The sequence below is a fragment of the Rutidosis leptorrhynchoides genome, chromosome 6 (genome assembly GCF_046630445.1).
Source record: "Rutidosis leptorrhynchoides isolate AG116_Rl617_1_P2 chromosome 6, CSIRO_AGI_Rlap_v1, whole genome shotgun sequence".
Classification (NCBI taxonomy): Eukaryota; Viridiplantae; Streptophyta; class Magnoliopsida; order Asterales; family Asteraceae; genus Rutidosis; species Rutidosis leptorrhynchoides.
Genome location: NC_092338.1, coordinates 58,436,004 through 58,458,144, shown reverse-complemented (window position 1 = coordinate 58,458,144; position 22,141 = coordinate 58,436,004). Strand labels below are relative to the sequence as shown.

Here is a 22,141-nt window from a genome sequence, read left to right as displayed (position 1 = left end):
TAAAAAAAAACACTAAATATTTCGGGCTATATTTCATACATGTATATACGTAAAACAAACAACTCAACTTATTAGATATATTAGGTACCAAACAACGTATATCCAAATTCGACCGCGCATTGAATACAACCGCAGCAACGCGCGATCGAATTTTTTTCTAGTTATATACTATATGCCATGAGAAACTTGGTCGTATGATCAGGGAAAAACGACAACAGTCCAACCATCTTTTCACAATTGATTTTCATTCTTCCCCCCTCATCTATACCCAACTTGAAAAAAATACACCAAACTTCAGGAGGGTAAAATGTAAATTCCCTAAATTAAAATAAAAAACTTCACCCAAACCCTTCGACAGCCCGTACCTTCTGCCTCGCTCATAGTTAAATTTCACCAAGCACTCCGTTAAACTCAAAATATTTTTCCGAACAAAACAAAACTAACTATGTTCGAAACGGACACTTTTTAAAAAACGGTAAACACAACGACAGCCCGTATCTTCCCGCTTGCCGCGAGTTAAATTTTTTCGATAGCACCGTCAGACTCGAAATAATTTTATGAACAAAACGATATTAACTACGTTCAAAACAGACACTTTTTAAAAAACGCTAAACACAACGACAACCAGTTTCTTCCTGCTCGCCGCGAGTTAAATTTTTTCGTCAGCACCATTAGACTCGAAATAATTTTATCAACAAAACGAAACTAATTATGTACGAAGCGGACAGATTTTAAAAAACACTAAAGACAACGACACCAACAACGGAGCATAACACATGGGCCGTTTTCCCTTCTGTAAATAAAACTGCGTTAAATATGAATACGCCGGCCGAAAGCCCCAGCCGCATCACGCGGGCCGGACCCGCACTAGTTCGTTGCTATTTTGTAAAGCATGTTAATCTCGTAGGATTTAATGTGTTTGTGATCAGGCATAGAAATAATCTTAAGGTTCGTCCTTGACATCAGGAAGAAATTTTTCCACACGATTTTTTTTTAAAGCGTAACAACCTTTTGGGGGCAAAATATGAAGGTTTTATGTCAAATATAGAGGTTTTTGGTTAAGATTTAGATGTTTTTTGAACAAAATTTAGAGATTTTTGGGTAAAATATAAATGTTTTGGGGGTAAAATATGGACGTTTTGGGGCAAAATATGAATATGCTTTGAGGCAAAAAAAAAAAAAAAAATTTAAATTTCCACCGGGACAAAATCAAAAAATTCAAAATTTTTGCACTAAAAATTGCAAATTCACTGGGGGCGGCCGCCCCCACTTGCCCCTTCATATCGCCCCTGCTTGACATCAAAGAGAAGAAGGATTTAAGGATCATTCGAGTTTAACTCTCCAGTTCGGTGTATCTTGAATAACCCTAATGTGAGATGATGATCTCAACAGGGTGGTTAAACGGGATGATTAAACGTCGACCCACCATCGTCTGGTTATCAGGTATTAATAGCTCAAGAGTGATGTTTAGGGTTTATATTCATAGAACGTTACTTATAACCGTTAGTGCAACTTCGAAGCTATGAATATTTTGATAGTATAGGTTTAAACTCTTGATGATGATGATGATGATGATAAATATTTTTAGAGTTTTGGGACTACAAGTGTGTATAGAGTATGATGTGATGTACATGTGTGTGTGAATGAGGGTTCGATGCCCTATTTATAGGTAGACGTCTTGTCCTTTAGTGTCACATAATAGGACAAAACAGAACATACTCTTGCCACGTCGTACAATTTGGTATGCAAAAAGCTGGAAAAGTGCAAGTGGTCCCCACACAATTTGTCAGTTGTCTGCCACATCCGTCATGTCTGGTGATCGTACGGTGTTGGGATCGTGCCAATTACCGGTGGTCTCTTTTGTTGGTTTGTGGTATTTCTTTGTAAATCGTACGTAACAGTCATGATTCTGTATTGTCGACAATTCCGGTTTAGCGCTGAGACGATCCGTCCTAATCCATAAGGACGAATACAATAACATATGATTACATTGCGAGGTATTTGACCTCTAAATGATACATTTTACAAACATTGCATTCGTTTTTAAAAGACAACTTTCATTACATCGAAAAATGACAGGCATGCATACAATTTCATATTATCCCCACTATAAATGACCTAATCTATCATTTACTTAATAATCTTTATTGAACTCAACGACTTGAATGCAACGTCTTTTGAAATATGCCATGAATGACTCCAAGTAATATCTTTAAAATGAGCATATGCACAACGGAAGATTTCTTTCATACCTGAGAATAAACATGCTTTCAAGTGTCAACCAAAAGGTTGGTGAGTTCATTAGTTTATCATAATCAATCATTTCTATTATTTTAATAGACCACAAGATTTTCATTTCCATTTCTCATAAACATCATCTCATATCAGACATTTCGCAAAAACTGCATAGAGATAAAAATCATTCATATGGATTGAACACCTGGTAACCGACCTTAACAGGATGCATATATAATATCCCCATCATTCCGGGACTCTCATCGGACATGATAAATCGAAGTACTAAAGCATTCGTAACTCGGATGAGGCTTGTTGGGCCAAATAGATCTATCTTTAGGATTCGCGTCAATTGGTGACAATTATCATAAACACCAATTCTTAGGCTACCAAGCTAAAAAGGGGCATATTCGGTTCGATAATCCAACCATATAATGTAGTTTCGATTATTTGTGTCTATTTCGTAAAACATTCGTAAAAGCGCATGTATTCTCAGTCCCAAAAATATATATTGCAAAAACATTTAAAAAGGGAGTAATGAAACTCACGATACGATATTTTCTAGTAAAAATATGCATACGACGGAACTGAACAAAGCAAGGTTGGCCTCGAATTCACGAACCTATATTAAGTATATATATTTATATGCTGGTCAATATATGTCTAACAATTTAGGTCAAGTCGTAGTGTATCACAATCCTAATGCTCGAGATTATCATGCAAAAGTCAACAAAAGTTATTTAATCCAAGAATGAGTTCCAAAATCTATTTATATTTATTATATAACTTAAATATAGTCGTTTTATATATTTAAATATATTTATCAGATTTTAGAGTAAATAATAAAAGTCATTTATTAATAAAAATTTATATTAAGATTTATATATGGTAAAAATATACTTTTATATATTTTAAGTAATAAAATTTATAAAGTTCACTTAATATCATAAAAATATAATGGTATATATTTTTAGTGTAATTATATTAGGTGTGGTAAAAGTATCTTTGTATCACATATTTATTTGATAAAATAATATTGATAATAATAATAAGTAAAAGTTATATTATTTTGTAATAATAATAATTATTATAATTCTACTAATAATAATAATAACAATATTTATTTACTACAATATTTATTTACTAATGATGATATTAAAAATGATAATTCTAATTATGATAGTTCTAACGATACTTTTTAATATTAACCGAAATAATAATTTTATTTAAAATGATAATTTTTAATAATGATAATACTAAAATGATAATAATAATGATATTTTATAATAACAATAATATTCTTATTAAAAATGATAATTTTAATAAAAATGATAGTTTTAATATTAATGATACTTTTAATAATAATAATGATAAAAATAATGAAAACGATATTTTTATCTAAATCAATATCTTACAATATTTTAATTTCATCATGATACTTATACTCATTATTTCTTATTCGACTTGTTTAATAGCTTTTAGTCCCCTTTTATATCGCATTCATAATAATGATAATAATATTAATCATAATAATTAGATGATACTAATATTAATTTTAATGATAATGATACTAATAAATATTATAATAACATTAATGATAATACTAATAACTATATTAATGATAATAATAAAAATAATAATAATAATTATACTAATGATAATGTTAATAATAATCTTAATGATAATAACGATAGTAATACTAATAAAAATGACAATTTTTAATGATAAAATTTATAATGATAATGATAATAATAATAATAATAATAATAATAATAATAATAATAATAATAATAATAATAATAATAATAATAATAATAATAATAATAATAATAATAATTAGTTAATAATAATAACGACGATAATAACGACGATAGTAATAATAATAATAATCATTTTAACAATAATACTTAAAATTATAGATAATTCAATTGACTATATCTTCTAATCCGTTCATCGAAACCACACGATTCCTAAATGAAAAGTTCTTAATTTTTCGCCAGCTTTCCAACGACATGCATATCATATATCTTATCTCAGTAGCATATGTATCTAATTTGTGATTTATCATAAACTATCTAACGACGAAATAAAACATACAAACATGCATAATTAAATATATACTCGAGCACTAGTCAGGGATACATTATTAATATATAAAAGATAAGGTATGAATGCTCATGTATCACTATTGAGATTCAATATTGCAGGAAAGTACGTAGACGCAACGGAGATGATAAACACTAGTTTGACTCACGAGCAATACCCCCGAACCATACCCATAACATCCATAGCTATAACCCATAATTTCCTTAGCTCTATCCCGCTCGCAAAACCCGTTTTGAAATAATTCACTCATGATTTCGTCGTAGTATTTTATGTATAAATACTAATAATATACTACTAATAATAATACGATTAATAATAATATTAATCTTAATAATATATATATATATATATATATATATATATATATATATATATATATATATATTTCAGAGAGATTAAGAGATAGGAAGATGGATAAACTCGGCCGAAATGATCGAGCTTTATAGCCTCAATCTGAATTCCTCAGCTCCACAATTGCGGAGGTTATAGAGTAGGAAGTGCCGCGATTGTGGAGCACCCACTTCCAGCTCACACTCATTTTCCTCGTGGGCTGCCGACGGTTTATTTAATAATATATATATATATATATATATATATATATATATATATATATATATATATATATATATATATATATATATATATATATATATATAATATTTAATTTATATAATTAATTATATATTATATTAAATTCACGTGCATAGTTGACTTGTAATTTTCGTTCCGATGACTCGTACGTTGTCACTCGACTTATGTCCCGATTCCGGTTTCTCGCACTTCTTTTCGTACACTTAGAAAACTAGCATTTTACGTTACGCGACGTGTACCATTATCAATAATTAGACTTAAATCAATGAAAAAGAATCTCACTCAAAGTATAACTTATTCATTTGAGTGTTTTGGTCATTTGCTTCTTTAAATCATTGTTTCACTATATATACAAATATATTTATATACAATAGTATTATTTTAAATCAAAACATTTTATATTAAAGTTATATTTTATCATTTGGAAAAATATATATACATTCATTTAGAAATATAAGTTTATATATATTAGAAATATTTATTTAATAGGATTTATTATATCATATGACGTTTTCACTTTAAACTTAACTAAGTATAGTTCATTTATGTACTAGCCTTTACTCTGACTTGTCAAATATTTTAATTACTTATTTAAATATCAATCGATTCACTAATCGAATACTAATATCGTTTATTGAATAATTCGAGATATATATAAATATGTTTTTAATTACACGTTGTAAGTTATTTATATTTAATTGAATCACGGACCGTTATCATTTATAACTTGTCAAAAGGTTTCTAGAAAAATTCTAAATTTTAAGATAACGTTAAAACCTTTATCCATATTAAAATGACTCGGTAACAATTTGTCAAAAGTGGTTCTAGATATTTATAAAGTTATATTTGTTTTTAAAGAAGTCTTGACACTCTAATATTTATACATAACTCCTAAAATTTATAATGATAAAAGATAATGATAATAACTTTAAAATCTACTTCTTGATATATTGTAAAATGTGTTAATATTTCGAAATACATCGTAGCACGTTTTATATCTTTTAAACAATAATTATATGTACTTGTGATTTATAAAACTTTAATTACATATTCAAATTACATAATAAAACGTTTTAGTAATATAACTCTTTTAGACTGAAAATGTTTTCGTACGTTTGGAATAACTATTATAAAGTTTATTTTTTCTAAAACTAATTATATTTAGATCATAATATCTATCACTAAAACTTATGTTTATTTTAAATCTTTATAAGTTTGTATTAACTTGTTTAATAATAACAATCAAGTGTTACTATATCTATTAATTGTATTTGAAACCACTTATATATAAGCTCAATATACATTGTCTATAACGAATAAGTATAACGTTATACGTTTAATACTTTGTTAACGTTTTCAAGTCATATAATAATTTCATAACTTATTTTCATATCAACCAAACCGTTAACTGTTTTGCTAATATTACTCAATTTAATATTCACACATATGTATATATATTCATACATATCTATTTACACATAATTGTTCGTGAATCGCCAAAAACAGTCGAAAGGTAAATGAATACATGAACATAGTTCAAAGTTTTTGAGATTTCAACTTTACAGACTTTGCTTATCGTGTCGGAAGCATATAAAGATCAAGTTTAAATTTGTTCGGAATTTTCCGGGTTGTCACAAGCGCAAGTAAAGTTGGTTTTTAGGAATGTGTGTGTCAATGGCGCTTGATAATTCATGAGGGCGTTGTGCCTATGGCGCATTACAATACTGCAAGCGCGGATGATCATGCTTATGTCATTATTTAGTAATCTCGTTGAGAATGCGCTGTTAGGCACGTGCCAGTCACGTGTGATGTGCATATATAGCGTATGCGAGTATACGCATAATTAGCTTGCATATCGAAGAAAAAGTATAATGTTACCCAAGAGGTAGCATACCAAATTAGTTTTTCTGATAATTTCACTTCATTCTATCTAAGCATCTGTTTTTGCTCTGGTTAAGATTGAGCCAAATTGCTACTTTTATGTTTTATATTAACTTGACACAGACATCAAGATTCATATAATAAAAATAATGTACATCACACCTAACCGACTAATACTTACTCAGCTACATTTGGTTAAGTCATTTAGATAGATGCAGCATAACGAGTTAGAGTTTTCAATATATTTTTATTGTGGGATTAATTACCTATATATACAAAATGAGTTAAGCATTTTACATATTTTTATTGTGGGATAATTAATAATTATGTCCCTTTTATGCATATGCCTTGTTGAAGTCATAAGATCAAACTCAATTGACTTGTTGCCTTTACCTGTTCAAATACTCATACACGGCAACATAAAAAAAGTTGTACTAGAATTTATAACGATGATCAAACATCGAATATATTTGGATAGGGAGTTGTAATCACTTGCATCCATAAATTTGCTTGAAAACAAAGGGACCAATGAAAACGCGACATGTGTCGCGAAAATCACATGTGATTGGAAAAAAAAAAATTCGAAATTTTTTTTTTTGAAATTTTTATTTTCGAAAAAAAAGATTTTTCGAATTTTTTTTCCGAAATTTTTTTTTTTCGAATTTTTTTTTTTAAAATCATATGTGATTATGCATGTCAATCACATGTGATTGTAAACTCAATCACATGTGATTATGCATGGCAAATCCAATCACATGTGATTGTACAATTCAATCACATGTGATTGTGCAGGTAAATCACATGTAATCGTAAAAAAAAAAATTTAAAAATTTTTTTTTTTTAAATTTCGAAAAAAAATTAAAAATTTTTTTTTCAAAAAAAAATTTTTGAATCTTTTTTTCAATCACATGTGATTTTCGCGACACATGTCGCACTCTCATTGGTCTCTTGAATCTCAGCTTAATTTATTGTATGATGGTCCAATCATCATCAATATCAAATGCATTTTCAGGTGGTTGTTCCTTCTCTGCCTTCTTCTTCTCTGCCTCTATTTGCACACAGTTTTCTTCATGGGCTTGATTAAACATATTCACAAACATATACAACATTGTAATAACTGAAAAAAAAAATCAAGAAATGTATTAATTAGTTTCGGTACATATCAGAAAGAAATTTACATTCAAAGTGTTTTTGATGATTACAAAACAATTATTATAACATGAAATTTCAGCTTACAGAAATTGGAAATAAATACATAACATTTTTTATGTATTACCTTGTTCATACGAGTAACGTTTAGGATCTTCACCAAAGTAAATAATCAAAGCATCGACACTTTTACCCTACAAAAACAAAAACAAAAACAAAAACAAAAATAAAAGCAAAAACAAAAACTTATAATGAATATTAAGCTAAAATTAACCTGAATATCGAATTGATCTTGACACATACCACCCCTGAGTACAATGAGGCGAGGGACTTTACTTCACTTTCCGCATAAGAAAGAAACTTTTTCAAAGACTGAAGATCAAAAACCAAAATTTAAGCCAGTTACATTTAGGTACACTATAAAGTAATTTTATTATCCATATTTTATCATATTTTGTGTTGTTCAAAGCAAATTGATTGCTAAATTCGTACCTTCCGGAAACGTTTAGAAACATGTCCGTCTTTTTTACACCGTTTCTTTTCCTGGATTACTTTCTCCAGTCCTTTAGTAACAGCTTGCATCTCTTCTGCGACGATTTTGAGTTGAATCTGGAATAAAATTATCAAAGCAATCAACATTCATAAAACTTCTCTAACATAATAATAATAATTATTATTATTATTTTTTGAAAAAAGCTTAACATAATTATTTATGTGGCGCATTTGGGCCAAGTTTACCTTAGTTGCAGCTTCCAAACTGCCAAGTTCCTTGGAAAAATCAAGGAGTTCGGGTAGTTTTTCGGCAAGCACCTAACATGAAAAATTGTAAAACAGTGACTTATTCACTTATATTGATACATTTTACGTCTTTCATTGTAACAAGAACGTCGATTATTACCATACAAAGATAATGCAACAGGGTCATTTTGTTGTTCTTGGGACGTGTTTCATTAAGTATCAGGAGGCTATCCAATTTGAAACCAACAGCAGCACCTATATATATATATATATATATATATATATATATATATATATATATATATATATATATATATATATATATATATATATATATATATATATATATATTCAAAATAAGAATCAAATCAGCAATTCATAACTAGAAGCTTCGATTAATAACTAACCTCTTGCGGTTCCCTGGTTCAGAGCGTTTCCAAGAGAAAGAATTGTCTGCATGACTCTCCTAAACCGAGCTCCTGATCTGATATAAGCACACCAGCAACATAGGTGAAAAGGTAAAGTTTAACCTAATTCAATTGTCAAATGATTAAGATAAACGTTAACTTGCCTGTTGTTCTACTGATAGATACACATCGTTTAGATTTTTCCTAAGATATGAAACCTAAAAAACCAAAATCAATACTATATTATAATCTAGTACTTATATTATATGTAGCAACATAATACATATAATAGCATGTTTCAGACCTGTGTGGTAAACTGTAACTTATAAGCGAATACTCTTAGTTTAGCTTCTTGACGTGGAACTTTCATTAGCTCCATGAACGACTGTTACAAAAAATCAGAATTAAATTCATATATTCATAGGCTTTTCAAGAAAAGAAAAAAAAAAATCATATATTCATACGAATCATATCATACCAGTTCACATTTTCCCAATGCATCCTTCTCTCCTTTATACCCCTAAGGATATAAAAATAAAAAACTAGTTAAACAATAAAAAATCTATAAATGTACAATAAAATCTTGAGCTGATTACGATGATAAACATCTCGATTAGCATCAAACCTTAATTAGTTCCATCTCCTCTTTGGTAGGACAGCACTTTATAAGAAGATTTACTTGCTCAAGATCGATTGCTAAATCGTCCAAATTAAGGACAATTTCCTGTTGAATTTCTCAATTAAAGAATTAATAACATGTATTAGACATCCTATACAAGTATCAACCTATGAGAACCTTATGTTTTACAGGCTATAATTATTGCTATAAATGTGTCTCAATATGCTTATCATGTTTGTAATGCTCTCTTCACCTTTAAAACGTACTGAGCTTACCATTAATTCATGTAATGGTCTCTCCAGCTTCGAAAGCATCATCTCACATTTGTATGCCCGCCCATGCTCAATCTGTTAGAGATGTTAACGAAATAAATAACCAATATATACAAATAACCTTAATGTTTATTAAATTTTTTAAATATTCAACAAGGACTAAAATAATTATCAAACACATTCATCAGAATAGCTAAAAAGTATTTAAAGATACACGTATTACACACATCGATAAGAAAACTATTTTACCAGTTGCACTTTTTCTGGTTTTGCTGCTTGAGTTCTTACTTTTGCGGCCTTATCGGAACTTGTATTCACCGAGAAGAGAATTTCAAGTTCTGGAAAATCAATGTCTGGTCTGATGCACATCAGCCAAAAGGAAAATTCGAACCTCACGAGTTTAAAAAAAAATGAAAAGAAAAAAAAACACACCTATCATCTGTGCCAGATTTTTCTGCTTCGGCCCACAAGCTTCCTTGCGTTGTTCTATTAAATTTACTCCAATGTAAAGGCTTCAGTTTCTTTCCAGGTTGATTTTTCACAGAAGCTGTTTTAGACAAACCACGGCCCTTATTTGTTGGGGCTGCAGGCGGAGATGGAGCAGATGTATTTGTACTACTAGATGCTCTCGAAAGAGTTGGCGGTGGAGGGGCGGCACGGCCACCTTTCGCATTCCGATTAACAATAGCAGCTGAAGGAGGAGGTGGTGGTGCTGCCTTCGGTGTTTGTGGTAGAGCTGCTATTGGGGATAGTGGCGGTGGCGGAGGTGGTCCAGGTACGGTACCTGCATTCATTGGTGGTGGTGGTGGTGCTGGCGGTGGTGGCCCACCCTTACCAGATATTTTTGCTTCAGCCCACAAGCTTCCTTGCGTTGTTGTGTTAAGCTTACTCCAATGGAAAGAAGTTATTGTGTCCATTTTCGAGAAAAGAAGCTTCATCGTATATATAGTTTGTAAGTACGATTGAAAATCTATATATAAATGCCAATGTGAAATTCACAAAAAAAAAAAAAAATAGAAAAAGAAAAAATACCTCAGCTTGTAAGTCTGTGTGAAAGTGTTCCTTAGCGTCCCAACGTATGTCAATTTCATCACGATTAAGCATTAACGTGTTTGATTCGATGAAAGCTGTGTTAAACATGGCACGATACACAGTTTTTTCTTTCACCATATCATCAAGTAAGCTAATACACTCGAGCACGACATCACCTTGAATATTGCAGTTAACATGAATGTTAATAAATTCATTGTCTGCCTGCAATGCATGGCAAAAGTCATCCACTTTAAATATTTCATCCACTTTTACATGACTCACTAATCTAAGGCAAGTTTAGTTCGCAGACCCGTCTTTCAAACGGTACATTCCACATATTATCATGTTTCGAATCTAAAGACTTGAGCATCTTTTAGAAGGTATATACAACAAATCATCATTAACGTACATGATTGAGAACGTATGGCACTTATACTAATTAAGAGTCAAAACCGAGAAACATAGCTCTAGCAACATTATAAGGATAAGGGTGTGTTTGGGTGAAACTAACTGGAGTTGGAGCTTATTTTTGAAGCTGGAAGCTAATGCTTAATATTTTTTATAAGTGTTTGGTAAAGAAGCTGGAGCCGGAGCTAATTAATGAAAATTGACTAAAAAGTAACACAAATAATATTTAAATATCACAATGAAGGGTTTTTTTTTTAGTAATTTTAAAGTTCATGAGCTCTATTTTTTCAGTAAGTTAGATATGAAAAGCTTATAATTTTCATAAGCTCTACTTTCTATTCATCACCAAACAAACTTATGACTTAAAGCTTATAAAATCATAAGCTCAAGCTCCCACAAGCTCTCATAAGCTTTTATACTAAAAGGTTATCTAAACACACCCTTGGCTAATAGGAATAAGGATAGGACATCCATACCTGTTTGTAATATCGGATATCATTTTTTCTTCTTGGGCTTGAGAATAGAAGTTTAGGGGTTTTATCAACACGTGACAAAGGATCTCGTCCGTAGATTCTGAATATAGGGCAACAACTCCCTTCTTCATCAAAATCAGGGATCATTCTCATGAAAACAAAATCCAAAGTAAGGGCCTTCTCTTTTGGAGGCCATTTTGCATCTGTGTATCTTCTTGACACATACTTTAAGTACCTCAACTGAGAAGGTTTAGGATCAATTGATACCATTTCGGGTAACAAAGATGAAGGAAACTGGTAATGCACCGTATCTAAGGCTTTGGTTTCAAGAGAGAATTTGTTTCTATATAGCATAAGAGCCGCCACCAAGAAAGGCAAAACTGGCAAACCACCACGCTCGGAGTGCATTATAAGTTTATGTTGTGGAACTGCGAGCCATCTTTCGCTCGATTCTAAAAAACGGAAGAGCACCTCTACTGAGAGCGACGGACAACCTTCATAATCCCAAGGATAGTCCTCGACAATAACATCAAATTCGGATAAAGCAGAATTAATCCTGCATTCTTTTTTATCTTTATCCTTGTCTCCCTCTCCAAAATTAAAAATTTTGATTGAAGATTCAGGGTAAGTATCCTTAAACTGGTTTATTATATTGCCTATATGACCTTTATAGTCTTCTTGTTCCCAACCTTCAGTTGTGTAGCAGCAGTCAAAGACTGTAAACCAATTGACACATCATCATCATTATCATTATATATATTATATATATTACTCCTTATATATCAAAGCTGAAATGAAATTGTATTATTATGAAGACTGAATAGAAATACAGGAGCATGGGAATAAGGCCAGAATACAAAACATAAAACCACTCACCCTTGTGTTGTAGCTCCCATGGGGTGCATCATTACACACAAGGTTGCCCATTAACCCTTGAATTCTATTCAAAGTTGCTTTCCGCACATCGCGTTGCTGCAGTGGTGAGGGCCTGAGGGGGTTTTTACCACTCATGTCCTCGGATTCGGCCGAGTTTGGCAGCAGTTTGGAGCGGGTTATGGAGATGCATGCTTGAGTGCATATATTAAACTAATTACTCAATTAAGGATTAACAAATTACCATAAATTCTTTCGAAGATCCCGGCAATTCCATTTGGAGGCGTTTTCAACAAACTACGTAACAACGACATCGAATTTCACTGATATTGAAACCCTAGAAGCTAAATTAATAAATCCCCCAATTCTCTGAAAAAATATACATTTACGTCGTGGTTTGATGTGCGAAAATAAAATTAAAAGTTGTATATAAATACAATTATCGTTTGCGACGTGAATCAATAAGGTTATGGTTGTGAAAGAATCTAACAATGGCGATTAATTATTGTGAGCTTCTATTTTGTTTTTGTGTAGTTGCATCAATCGTTGCTTAAGGGTTCGTGTTTTGCATGCCAATTTTGTTTCAATCCCTCGTGAAATAAAAGAGTTTGCAATATCATGTTCTGATGGTTTTATATTATTTATAATAAATGATAAATTATAAAGAATAATTATAATTATGATTAAGTTCAATTTATTCCCTTTTTATAAAAATTTTCATTTTTATCTAATGGAGATAATATTTTCGCCACCACTTTCTTTGACTACTTCTACCTAAATGTTTCCTTAATGATGGCTTACATGAAGAATAAATTTCAATGGTGAAAGTGTAATCTCATTTTATCTAACGTTTACTTCAAGTTTATATTTACAAATACACTTTTACATACTACATTATTATTATTTATTATAAATAATAATATATGCTACTTAATAGTTATATAGTTTTTTTAGTTTCAATGAAAGCTATATACATAAAAAAAATACCAATGTATGTCACATACTTTCAAAAATTGTATCAATGTATACAAAAGGTAACCTGCTACATGCTAAACCGGTCATCTTCATCTTCATCATTATCAGCAAAATCTGGCAGAAGCTATGGTGGTCCATGGCGGCTTATGTTGGTGCAAATCGAAAACACCTCAAAACTTGATCAAAACTCATCAAAATTTGCCCTTCTCTGCGATAAATCATTCTAAACATAAACCCATTGTTGGATTTCACAAACACATAACCAAATCTGAGAAATCATTCGATTTCAGTAACAATTTTTTGAAAACAAAAAATGCTCATAACTTGATGAAAACTTTGAGTTAGCCTATGAGATTTTGAGGAGACATTCACTAGATGATTACCAATGTTATGCCTCTGGTATTCTTCACTCTGTGCGAGTCAAACGGTTAACCTAAAGCATTTCGGGTACGCTTTGCGTGATGGATGAGAGGAGTTTCTTCCTAACGGGTGTGTGGGTGGCAAATGAGAGGATTCCAATGTTGTGGATGCCAATGTTGTGCCTCTGGTATCCTTCACTCTCTGCGAGCCAAGCAGTTAATCTAAAGCATTCCGGATATGCTTTGCGTGATGAATGCGAAGAGTTTCTTCCTAACGGTTGTGTGAGTGGCAAATGAGAGGATTCAATGCTAAAATTGCCGTTCTAAAATAAATAAAGATAAAAGAAGTGTTGTGTTAGTGATTGTAAATGTGAGGACTGAATTTGTATATTTAAAAAAACTTAAGGGGAAAAAGACACAAAATAAAAGGTTTGTTTGATGTATGATTGGTTAAGTACATGTTCTAATAGTATCACTAAAGTGACATACTTCAAGTATAAAGAGTGGAAGATTTGTGTCGTTTTCAGTTGAGAACATCGTCCAACGGCGTTCTCTCGCAATGTGGAGTCGTTTTAGATAGACCGTTAAAACAAAAATTTTGGATCCACGTTAACTTCAAAAATACCATAAACTCGGTGTCATCTACTTTTGAATTGTTTTCAGTTTTTAACATTTTGCACCCGTCAAACAAAATTCCTATGGTCAATCAAAAAAATACATAGAAACATTCCACCAATGCTAAAGGCCAATAAAAAAAACACGATATAAAACATTCCGCCAATGCTCATGGCCAATCAAAAAACACATAGAAACATAGTTCGAATAAAAAGAACCTCTAAGACCATATACTTCTCCAATTTGAGTGTGATTCGTTCGATAACCTACCTCCGTATCTACCTTTTTTTTAGTTTTGATTGGCACATTTCTCCAGCAACAACACTTTTGTCCTTTCCTTTGGCTTTTTGACGCGACGAGCTTGGTGTAGGTACGTCATCTTGTTCATGAAAATATTATTTTCAAAACCCAAGACTGCTTAACAGACTGACCTTCCGTCCGAGATCTTTTTTTTGTGTACAACTTTACATTTGGAGATTAAAACCATTGGCAACAATACATGCAACGGCTAGTACACATATTCCATTCCTTTTGCAACGGTTTGAATTTTGAATTGAAGATGATAGAAAAGAAACTATCACTATTCAGTATTTTTGATAGGACTATTTCTTATTACTTCTGATTCCTTATTTGTTTTTGTTAATAATTCACCCTCCGAGTTGGACTCCTTATTGGTATTTTTTCTTCTCCGTGACTGTTTATTGGCTTGTTTTTCTTGTTTTAATTTTTCTTGTTCAGCTTCCTTCTGTGCCTTCTTCTTCTCTGCCTCTATTTGCTTGCAGTTATCATCATGAGCTTGATTAAACATATTCACAAATGCATACAACGTCGTAACAACTGAAATAAATATCAAGAATTGGATTAGTTTCAGTACATATCAGAAAGAAATTTACATTCATAGAAATTGGAAATGAATACATAACATCTTTTATGTATACCTTGTTCATATGGGCAACGTTTAGGATCTTCCCCAAAGTAAAGAATCAAAGCATCCACACTTTTACCCTACAAAAACAAAAACTTACAATGAAAATTGGTAACAAAACTTAGCATTAATATCAAATTTTTCTTGGGACATACCACCCCTGAGTACAGCGTGGCCAGAGACTTTACTTCACTTTCAGCAGAAGAAAGAAACTTTTTCAGAGACTAAAGATCAAAAACCAAAATTTAAGCCAGTTACATTTCGGTACACGATAATGTAATGTTATGATCCATATTTAATCATATTTGTGTTACAAAAAACATATCGATTGTTAAATTTGTTAGTTAGTTACGCGTATACCTTCCGGAAACGTTTAGAAACATGTCCATCTTTTTTACACAGTTTCTTTTCATGAATTACTTTCTCCAGTCCTTTAGTAACAGCTTGCATCTCTTCTGCCAAGATTTTAAGTTGAATCTGGAATATAATTATCAATGCAATCAACATTTATAAAACTTCAATAATTTAATTATTTATGTAGCGCATTTGTGCTAAATTTACCTTAGTTGCAGCTTCCAAACTACCAAGTTCCTTGGAAAAATCAAGTAGTTCGGGTAGTTTTTCGGCAAGTACCTAGGAGATCCACCAGAGGTAACATGGGAAAAGACAAAATTACAGGACAGTCCACGTGGTTTGTACCAAATTACAGGTTCAAAACCTAAACTTTTTTTTACAAGGTCAGTCACTGTGGTTTGCAAATGTTGCAACGACAGTCCCTCCGCCGTCTAACGGACATTAAATATTCCCATTAAATCTCATTACATGCCTTGCACATGAGAGTATATATATCCGTCCTTTTATCTAGCTTTTTCTTTCCTGACAACTTCTTCCCTAACGCCTACATTATTTCCCTAAACCTTGTTAGAATCCAACAACCCAATTAATATTAAAATCCAACAGCCTGGATATGTTCGGCTTTAGAGAAGATTTAGCGGAAGTTTTTATCGTCCGTCAGACGGAGGGGCTGTCTATGCAATAGTTCACAGTGACTGACTTTGTCAAAAGAAAAAGTTTAAGGAATGAACATGCAATTTAGTACAAATCACAGGGACTGTCCTTGTGATTTTGTTCATTAGAAAATGTAAAACAATGACTTATCCACTTGAATTGATGCATTCTATTTTTTTCATTGTAACGACATGTATAAATACCTTACAAAGATAATGCAACAGGGTCATTTTGTTGTTCTTGGCACGTGTTTCCTTAAGTTTCAGAAGGCTATCCAATTTGAAACCAACAGCAGCACCTAAAACAAAAAACAAAATTATTCATTCAAAATAAGAATCAAATCAGGAATTCATAACTAGAAGCTCAATTAATAACTAACCTCTTGCGGTTCCCTGGTTCAAAGCGTTTCCAAGAGAAAGAATTGTCTGCATGACTCTCCTAAACTTAACCGAGCTCCTGATCTGATATAAGCACACCATCAACATATCGAAACAAGTAAAGTTTAACCATATTAAGGTTGCGTTTGATAAAACTTAATGAATTGACGTTGAATGGTTCATAATCTGAATGATTAAAGTAAATGTAACTTGCCTGTTCTACTGATAGATACACATCGTTTAGATTATTTCTAAGATCTGAAACCTAGAAAAGCAAAATCAACACTAAATTATAATCTAGTACTTATACGCAGCAGCACAATGCATGTAATATCATCTTTCAGACCTGTGTACTAAACTGTAACTTATAAGAGAATACTCTTAGTTTAGCTTCTGAACGTGGAACTTTCATTAGCTCCATGAAGAACTGTTACAAAAAAATCAAAATTAAATTCATATGATTAACTACTCATATAGTCATATGAATCATATGATATTAATGCAGAATGGTAATAAGTAATAACGTACAAGTTCACATTTTCCCAATGCATCCTTTTCTCCTTTATACGCCTAAGCATAAAATAGATAGTTAAACAAACTAAAATCTTTAAATGCATAATAAAATCTTCTGCCGATTACAATGATAAACATTTTGATTAACATCATACCTTTATTTGTTCCATCTCCTCTTTGGTAGGACAGTACTTTATAAGATGATCCACTTGCTCAAGATCCATTGCTGAATCGTCCAAATTAAGGACAATTTCCTGTTGAATTTCTCAATTAACGAATTAATAGCATGTATTAGACATCCTAAACTAGTATTAACTTCACAAGTTAATAAATTCACAAATTTCTAGTGTTCTACTACTGAGATTGCCTCGGATCTAATTTATGAGTTAATAAATTTTCGTGCTATTATTAGAACACAAAAAAATGTAGTACTTCATCACAACGTATGAGAACCTTATGTTTTACAGGTTATAATTATCTCTATTAATATGTCTCGATATGCTTATCATGTCCGTATATATTTATATGTTTGATGAATTCTACATGGAAAAAATAAAATGGGCTGAGCTTACCATTAATTCATGTAGTGGTCTCTTCACCTTTGAAAGCATGATCTCACAATTGTATGCTCGTCTGTGCTCAATCTACTAGAGTAGTTAACAAATAAATAACCAACGTATACATAAATGTTTAAGCTTAATGCATTTATCAGATATTGAACAAGGATAAAGTGAATATCAAACTCATTCATCAGAATAGCTAAAAGGTATTTAAAAATACACGTATTACACACATCGATAAGAAACATATTTTACCAGTTGCACTTTTTCTGGTTTAGCTGCTTGATTTCTTAATTTTGCTGCCTTATCGGAACTTGTATTCACCGAGAAGAGAAGTTCAAGTTCTGGAAAATCAATGTCTGGTCTGATGCACATCAGCCAAAATAAGCAAATAAATAAAAATAGAACCTCGCGAGCTTAAAACTAAAAAATAAATGGTCCTACATGAAAAGGGAAAAAAACACACCTATCATCTGCACCAGATTTTTCTGCTTCAGCCCACAAGCTTCCTTGTGTTGTTCTATTAAACTTACTCCAATGTAAAGCCTTCAGTTTTTTTCCAGGTTGATTTTTCACAGCCCCTGTTCTTGACAAAGCACGCCCCTTATTACCTGGGGCTGGCGGAGATGGAGCAGATATATTTGTACTACTAGATTCTCTCGAAAGAGTTGGCGGCAGAGGGGCGGCACCGCCACATTTCTCATTCCCATTAGCAGCTGGAGGAGGATGTGGCGGTGTTGCCTTCGGTTTTTGTGGTGGAGGTGCTGGTGGTTTTGGTGCTGCTGGGGCTGGTGGCGGCGGCGGAGGTGGTCCAGGCCCGGGAGGAGGTGGTGGTGGAGGTCCAGGTACGGTACCTGACTTCTTTGGTGGTGGTGGTGGTGGTGGTGCTGGAGGTGGTGGGCCAGCCTTACCATCTGGTGGGACCGGAGTAGTTGACATGGATGCTGTTCCATTTGATTCAAATTTTTCAGTAATGGCAGGATGTGCACATGTCAAAATTATGTGAGGTGGCAATTTGTTAGAAGCATCCGGAGATGTTTGTGTTGATGATGGTAATTGTGTGGGAAGTGAAATACTTCTTGCCTTAACAGCATTATTATCCGACTGTGAGTCATTTGAATTGGCTTCGTTAACATGATTATTATTATTATTTGTAGGAAGTGTTTGAAGTAAATTTTTAGATTCGGTCCTTTGATGAGAACCAGTTTCCAACATTTCATTTACGATATCTGATAATTGCATATGGTGGAGCCTATTTACTGCATCATCACTTTTAGGAACAAGCCAATCGACACTGCCAAACATATCTTGAACTTTAGAAAATGCTTCCATCGGGAGCCCTCCCTCCTCAAAAGAAGACAAATCAAGTGGAACCAAAGAAGCCGTTGTGTCCATTTTCGAGAAAAGAAGCTTCATCGTATATATAGTTTGTAAGTACGATTAAAAACACACACACACACACACACACACACATATATATATATATATATATATAACACATAGGGGGAGGTTCAATACAGAACCAAAAAGCTACAAAACTAACTAATGTGCACAGATTTACACTTGTGCACAATGGTGCACATTAAAAAAGTTCTGTATTGGACTTTTGGCTATATATATATATATATATATATATATATATATATATATATATATATATATATATATATTATATATATATATATAAAAGAAGAGGGAAGTAACCATTGATCCCCCCGATTTGGTCGTTTTCCCATATATATATATATGAATTCCTAGGTGAAATTTAAGAAAAATACCTCAGCTCTGAAGTCCTTGTGAAAGTGTTCCTTAGCATCCCAACATATGTCGAGTTCATCACGATTAAGCATCAACATGTTTGATTTGATGAAGGCTGTATTGAACATGGCGCGATACATAATATTTTCCTTCACCATGTCATCATGTAAATTAATACACTCGAGCACGACATCACCTTGAATATTACAGTTAACATCAATTTTGACAAGTTCATCCTCTGCCTGCATTTCATGGCAAAAATAAACTGACCAAATCCATATAGAAGATATAAGTTAGCATGAAAAAAGAGATGATGTATCGACATACGCTAGTAAGCTCGTCGAGTGCTACAGATTAAACGTATATCCAAATGCAACGCTAAAGACTAAAGAAAAGAAATGGGGCTCTAGAAACATTATAAAGGATAATAAATATAAGGATAGAGCATTTGTACCTGATTGTAGTATCGGATATTCTTCTTTCTTCTTGGAGTTGAGAATAAAAGTTTAGGGGTTTTATCAACACGTAACAAAGGATCTCGTCCGTATATCCTGAATATAGGGGAGCAACCCCCTTTTCCATCAAAATCAGGGATCATTCTCATTATAACACAATCCAAAGTGAGTGCCTTCTCTATCGGAGGCCATTTTGCATCTTCATTTTTCCTTGATACATACTTTAAGTACCTCAACTGAGAAGGTTTAGGATCAATTGATACCATTTCGGGTAGCAAAGTTGAGGGGAACCGGTAATGCACCGTATCTAAGGCTTTGGTTTCAACAGAGAATTTCTTTCGATATAGCATGAGAGCCGCCGCCATGAAAGCTAAAACCGGCCAACCACCATGCTCAGAGTACATTATAAGTCTATGTTGTTCATCGACTGAGAGCCAGCTTTCACTAGATTTTAAAAAACTGTGCATCACCTCTATTGAGAGCAACGGACAACCTTCATACTCCCAAGGATAATCCACAAAACTAACATTAAATTCTGATAAAGCAGAATTAATCCTGCATTCTTTTTTATCTTTATCATTGTCTCCCTCTCGAAAATTAAAAATCATGATTGAAGATTCAGGATAAGTCTCCTTAAACTGGTTTATTATATTGCCTATATGACCTTTATAGTCTTCTTGTTCCCAGCCTTCAGTTTTGTAACAGCAATCAAAGACTGTAAACCAATTGACACATCATTATCATTATCATTATCATTATCATTATCATCATTATATCATCATCATTATATCAAAACATAAAACCACTAAAACCTATTTACAAGTGAAGTGATGACAAAGGAAGAAAGGTTTAGGTATTATTAAGCAGTAAACACGTATATTAACCTAATTACTCAATTAAGGATTAACAAATTACCGTAAATTCTTTCGAAGATCCAAACAATTCCGTCAGGAGGCTTTTTCAACAAACTACGTAACAATGACATCGAATTTCACTGATATTGAAACCCTAGAAGCTACATTAATAAATCCCCCAATTTTCTGAAAAACATATACACTTTGCGCTGTGGTTTTATGAGCGAAAATAAAATTGAAGTTGTATATGATAAATACAATTATTGTTTGCGACGTGAATCAATGAGGTTATGGTTTTGAAAAAATCTAACAATGGCGATTGATTCTTATGAGCTTCGATTTTGTGTTTCTGTAGTTGCATCAATCGTTGCTTCAAGGTTTGTGTTTTGCATGCCAATTTTGTTTCAATCCCTCGTGAAATAAAAGAGTTAGCAAAATCAGACGTTTTGATGATTTTATATTGAATTTTTCTAAACATATGTTAAGGGCCAAGCTTTAAATTTGAGACGAGTATAATATATATATTTTTTTACATAATTATAAACTACATCAAATAAGTGCCTCACTACTACTTGTCAAGGTTGAAGAAATCGGAACATGAGGAGTTCTCGGCGGGACTATTCCTGGGAGTTCTCGGAGAACTCGGGGAGTTCTCGGCGGTTTACTTTCGTTGACTTCTTGGATAATTTTTATGATACCCGAGATTTGATGGAGATCTGACCGATTTTTGGCCGAGAAACTCCATTTATCGGTCGGTCGTTGACCAATTTTTTGGCCGATTTCAAAACGAGAACTCGGCAGCAACTCCAAAACGATTTCTCGGCAAGACTCGACCGATTTTTTCGATTTTTACAACCTTGTTACTTGTAATGAATAATTATTAAAGCTTGAACTCTTTTATTTTTTCTTTCTAAATATAGCTTAGCTAACAATAGAAAATTTCTTTTATTTTATTTTA

General features: G+C 32.3%; 1 protein-coding gene across 1 annotated transcript; it reads right to left on the bottom strand.

Moving 5' to 3' along the window:
• Nucleotides 1-7,778: 7,778 nt before the first annotated feature.
• On the bottom strand, nt 7,779-21,434 carry LOC139853670 (formin-like protein 18). Its single transcript, XM_071843044.1, has 33 exons — nt 21,245-21,434; nt 20,329-21,044; nt 19,895-20,116; nt 18,583-19,526; nt 18,372-18,480; nt 18,129-18,200; nt 17,712-17,810; nt 17,572-17,613; nt 17,390-17,470; nt 17,258-17,308; nt 17,046-17,127; nt 16,870-16,964; nt 16,220-16,291; nt 16,019-16,135; nt 15,814-15,882; nt 15,672-15,738; nt 15,337-15,570; nt 11,915-12,627; nt 11,031-11,252; nt 10,431-10,930; nt 10,248-10,356; nt 10,002-10,073; nt 9,733-9,831; nt 9,586-9,627; nt 9,412-9,492; nt 9,275-9,325; nt 9,108-9,189; nt 8,861-8,955; nt 8,701-8,772; nt 8,455-8,571; nt 8,266-8,334; nt 8,090-8,156; nt 7,779-7,930 (listed from the first exon to the last, which is right to left on the bottom strand). Exons 1-33 carry the CDS (start codon nt 21,312-21,314, stop codon nt 7,779-7,781), a joined length of 5,685 nt encoding a protein of 1,894 aa, XP_071699145.1. The 5' UTR covers nt 21,315-21,434.
• Nucleotides 21,435-22,141: the final 707 nt, after the last annotated feature.

Coding starts and splice junctions, on each gene's coding strand:
- LOC139853670 (XM_071843044.1), bottom strand. CDS start 21,314: ATGTCATTGTTACGTAGTTTGTTGAAAAAGCCTCCTGACGGAATTGTT. Junction 15,883..16,018: donor TTTCTAAACGTTTCCGGAAG/GTATACGCGTAA, acceptor TTTGATCTTTAG/TCTCTGAAAAAGTTTCTTTC. Junction 10,074..10,247: donor AACCAGAAAAAGTGCAACTG/GTAAAATAGTTT, acceptor CATCTCTAACAG/ATTGAGCATGGGCGGGCATA.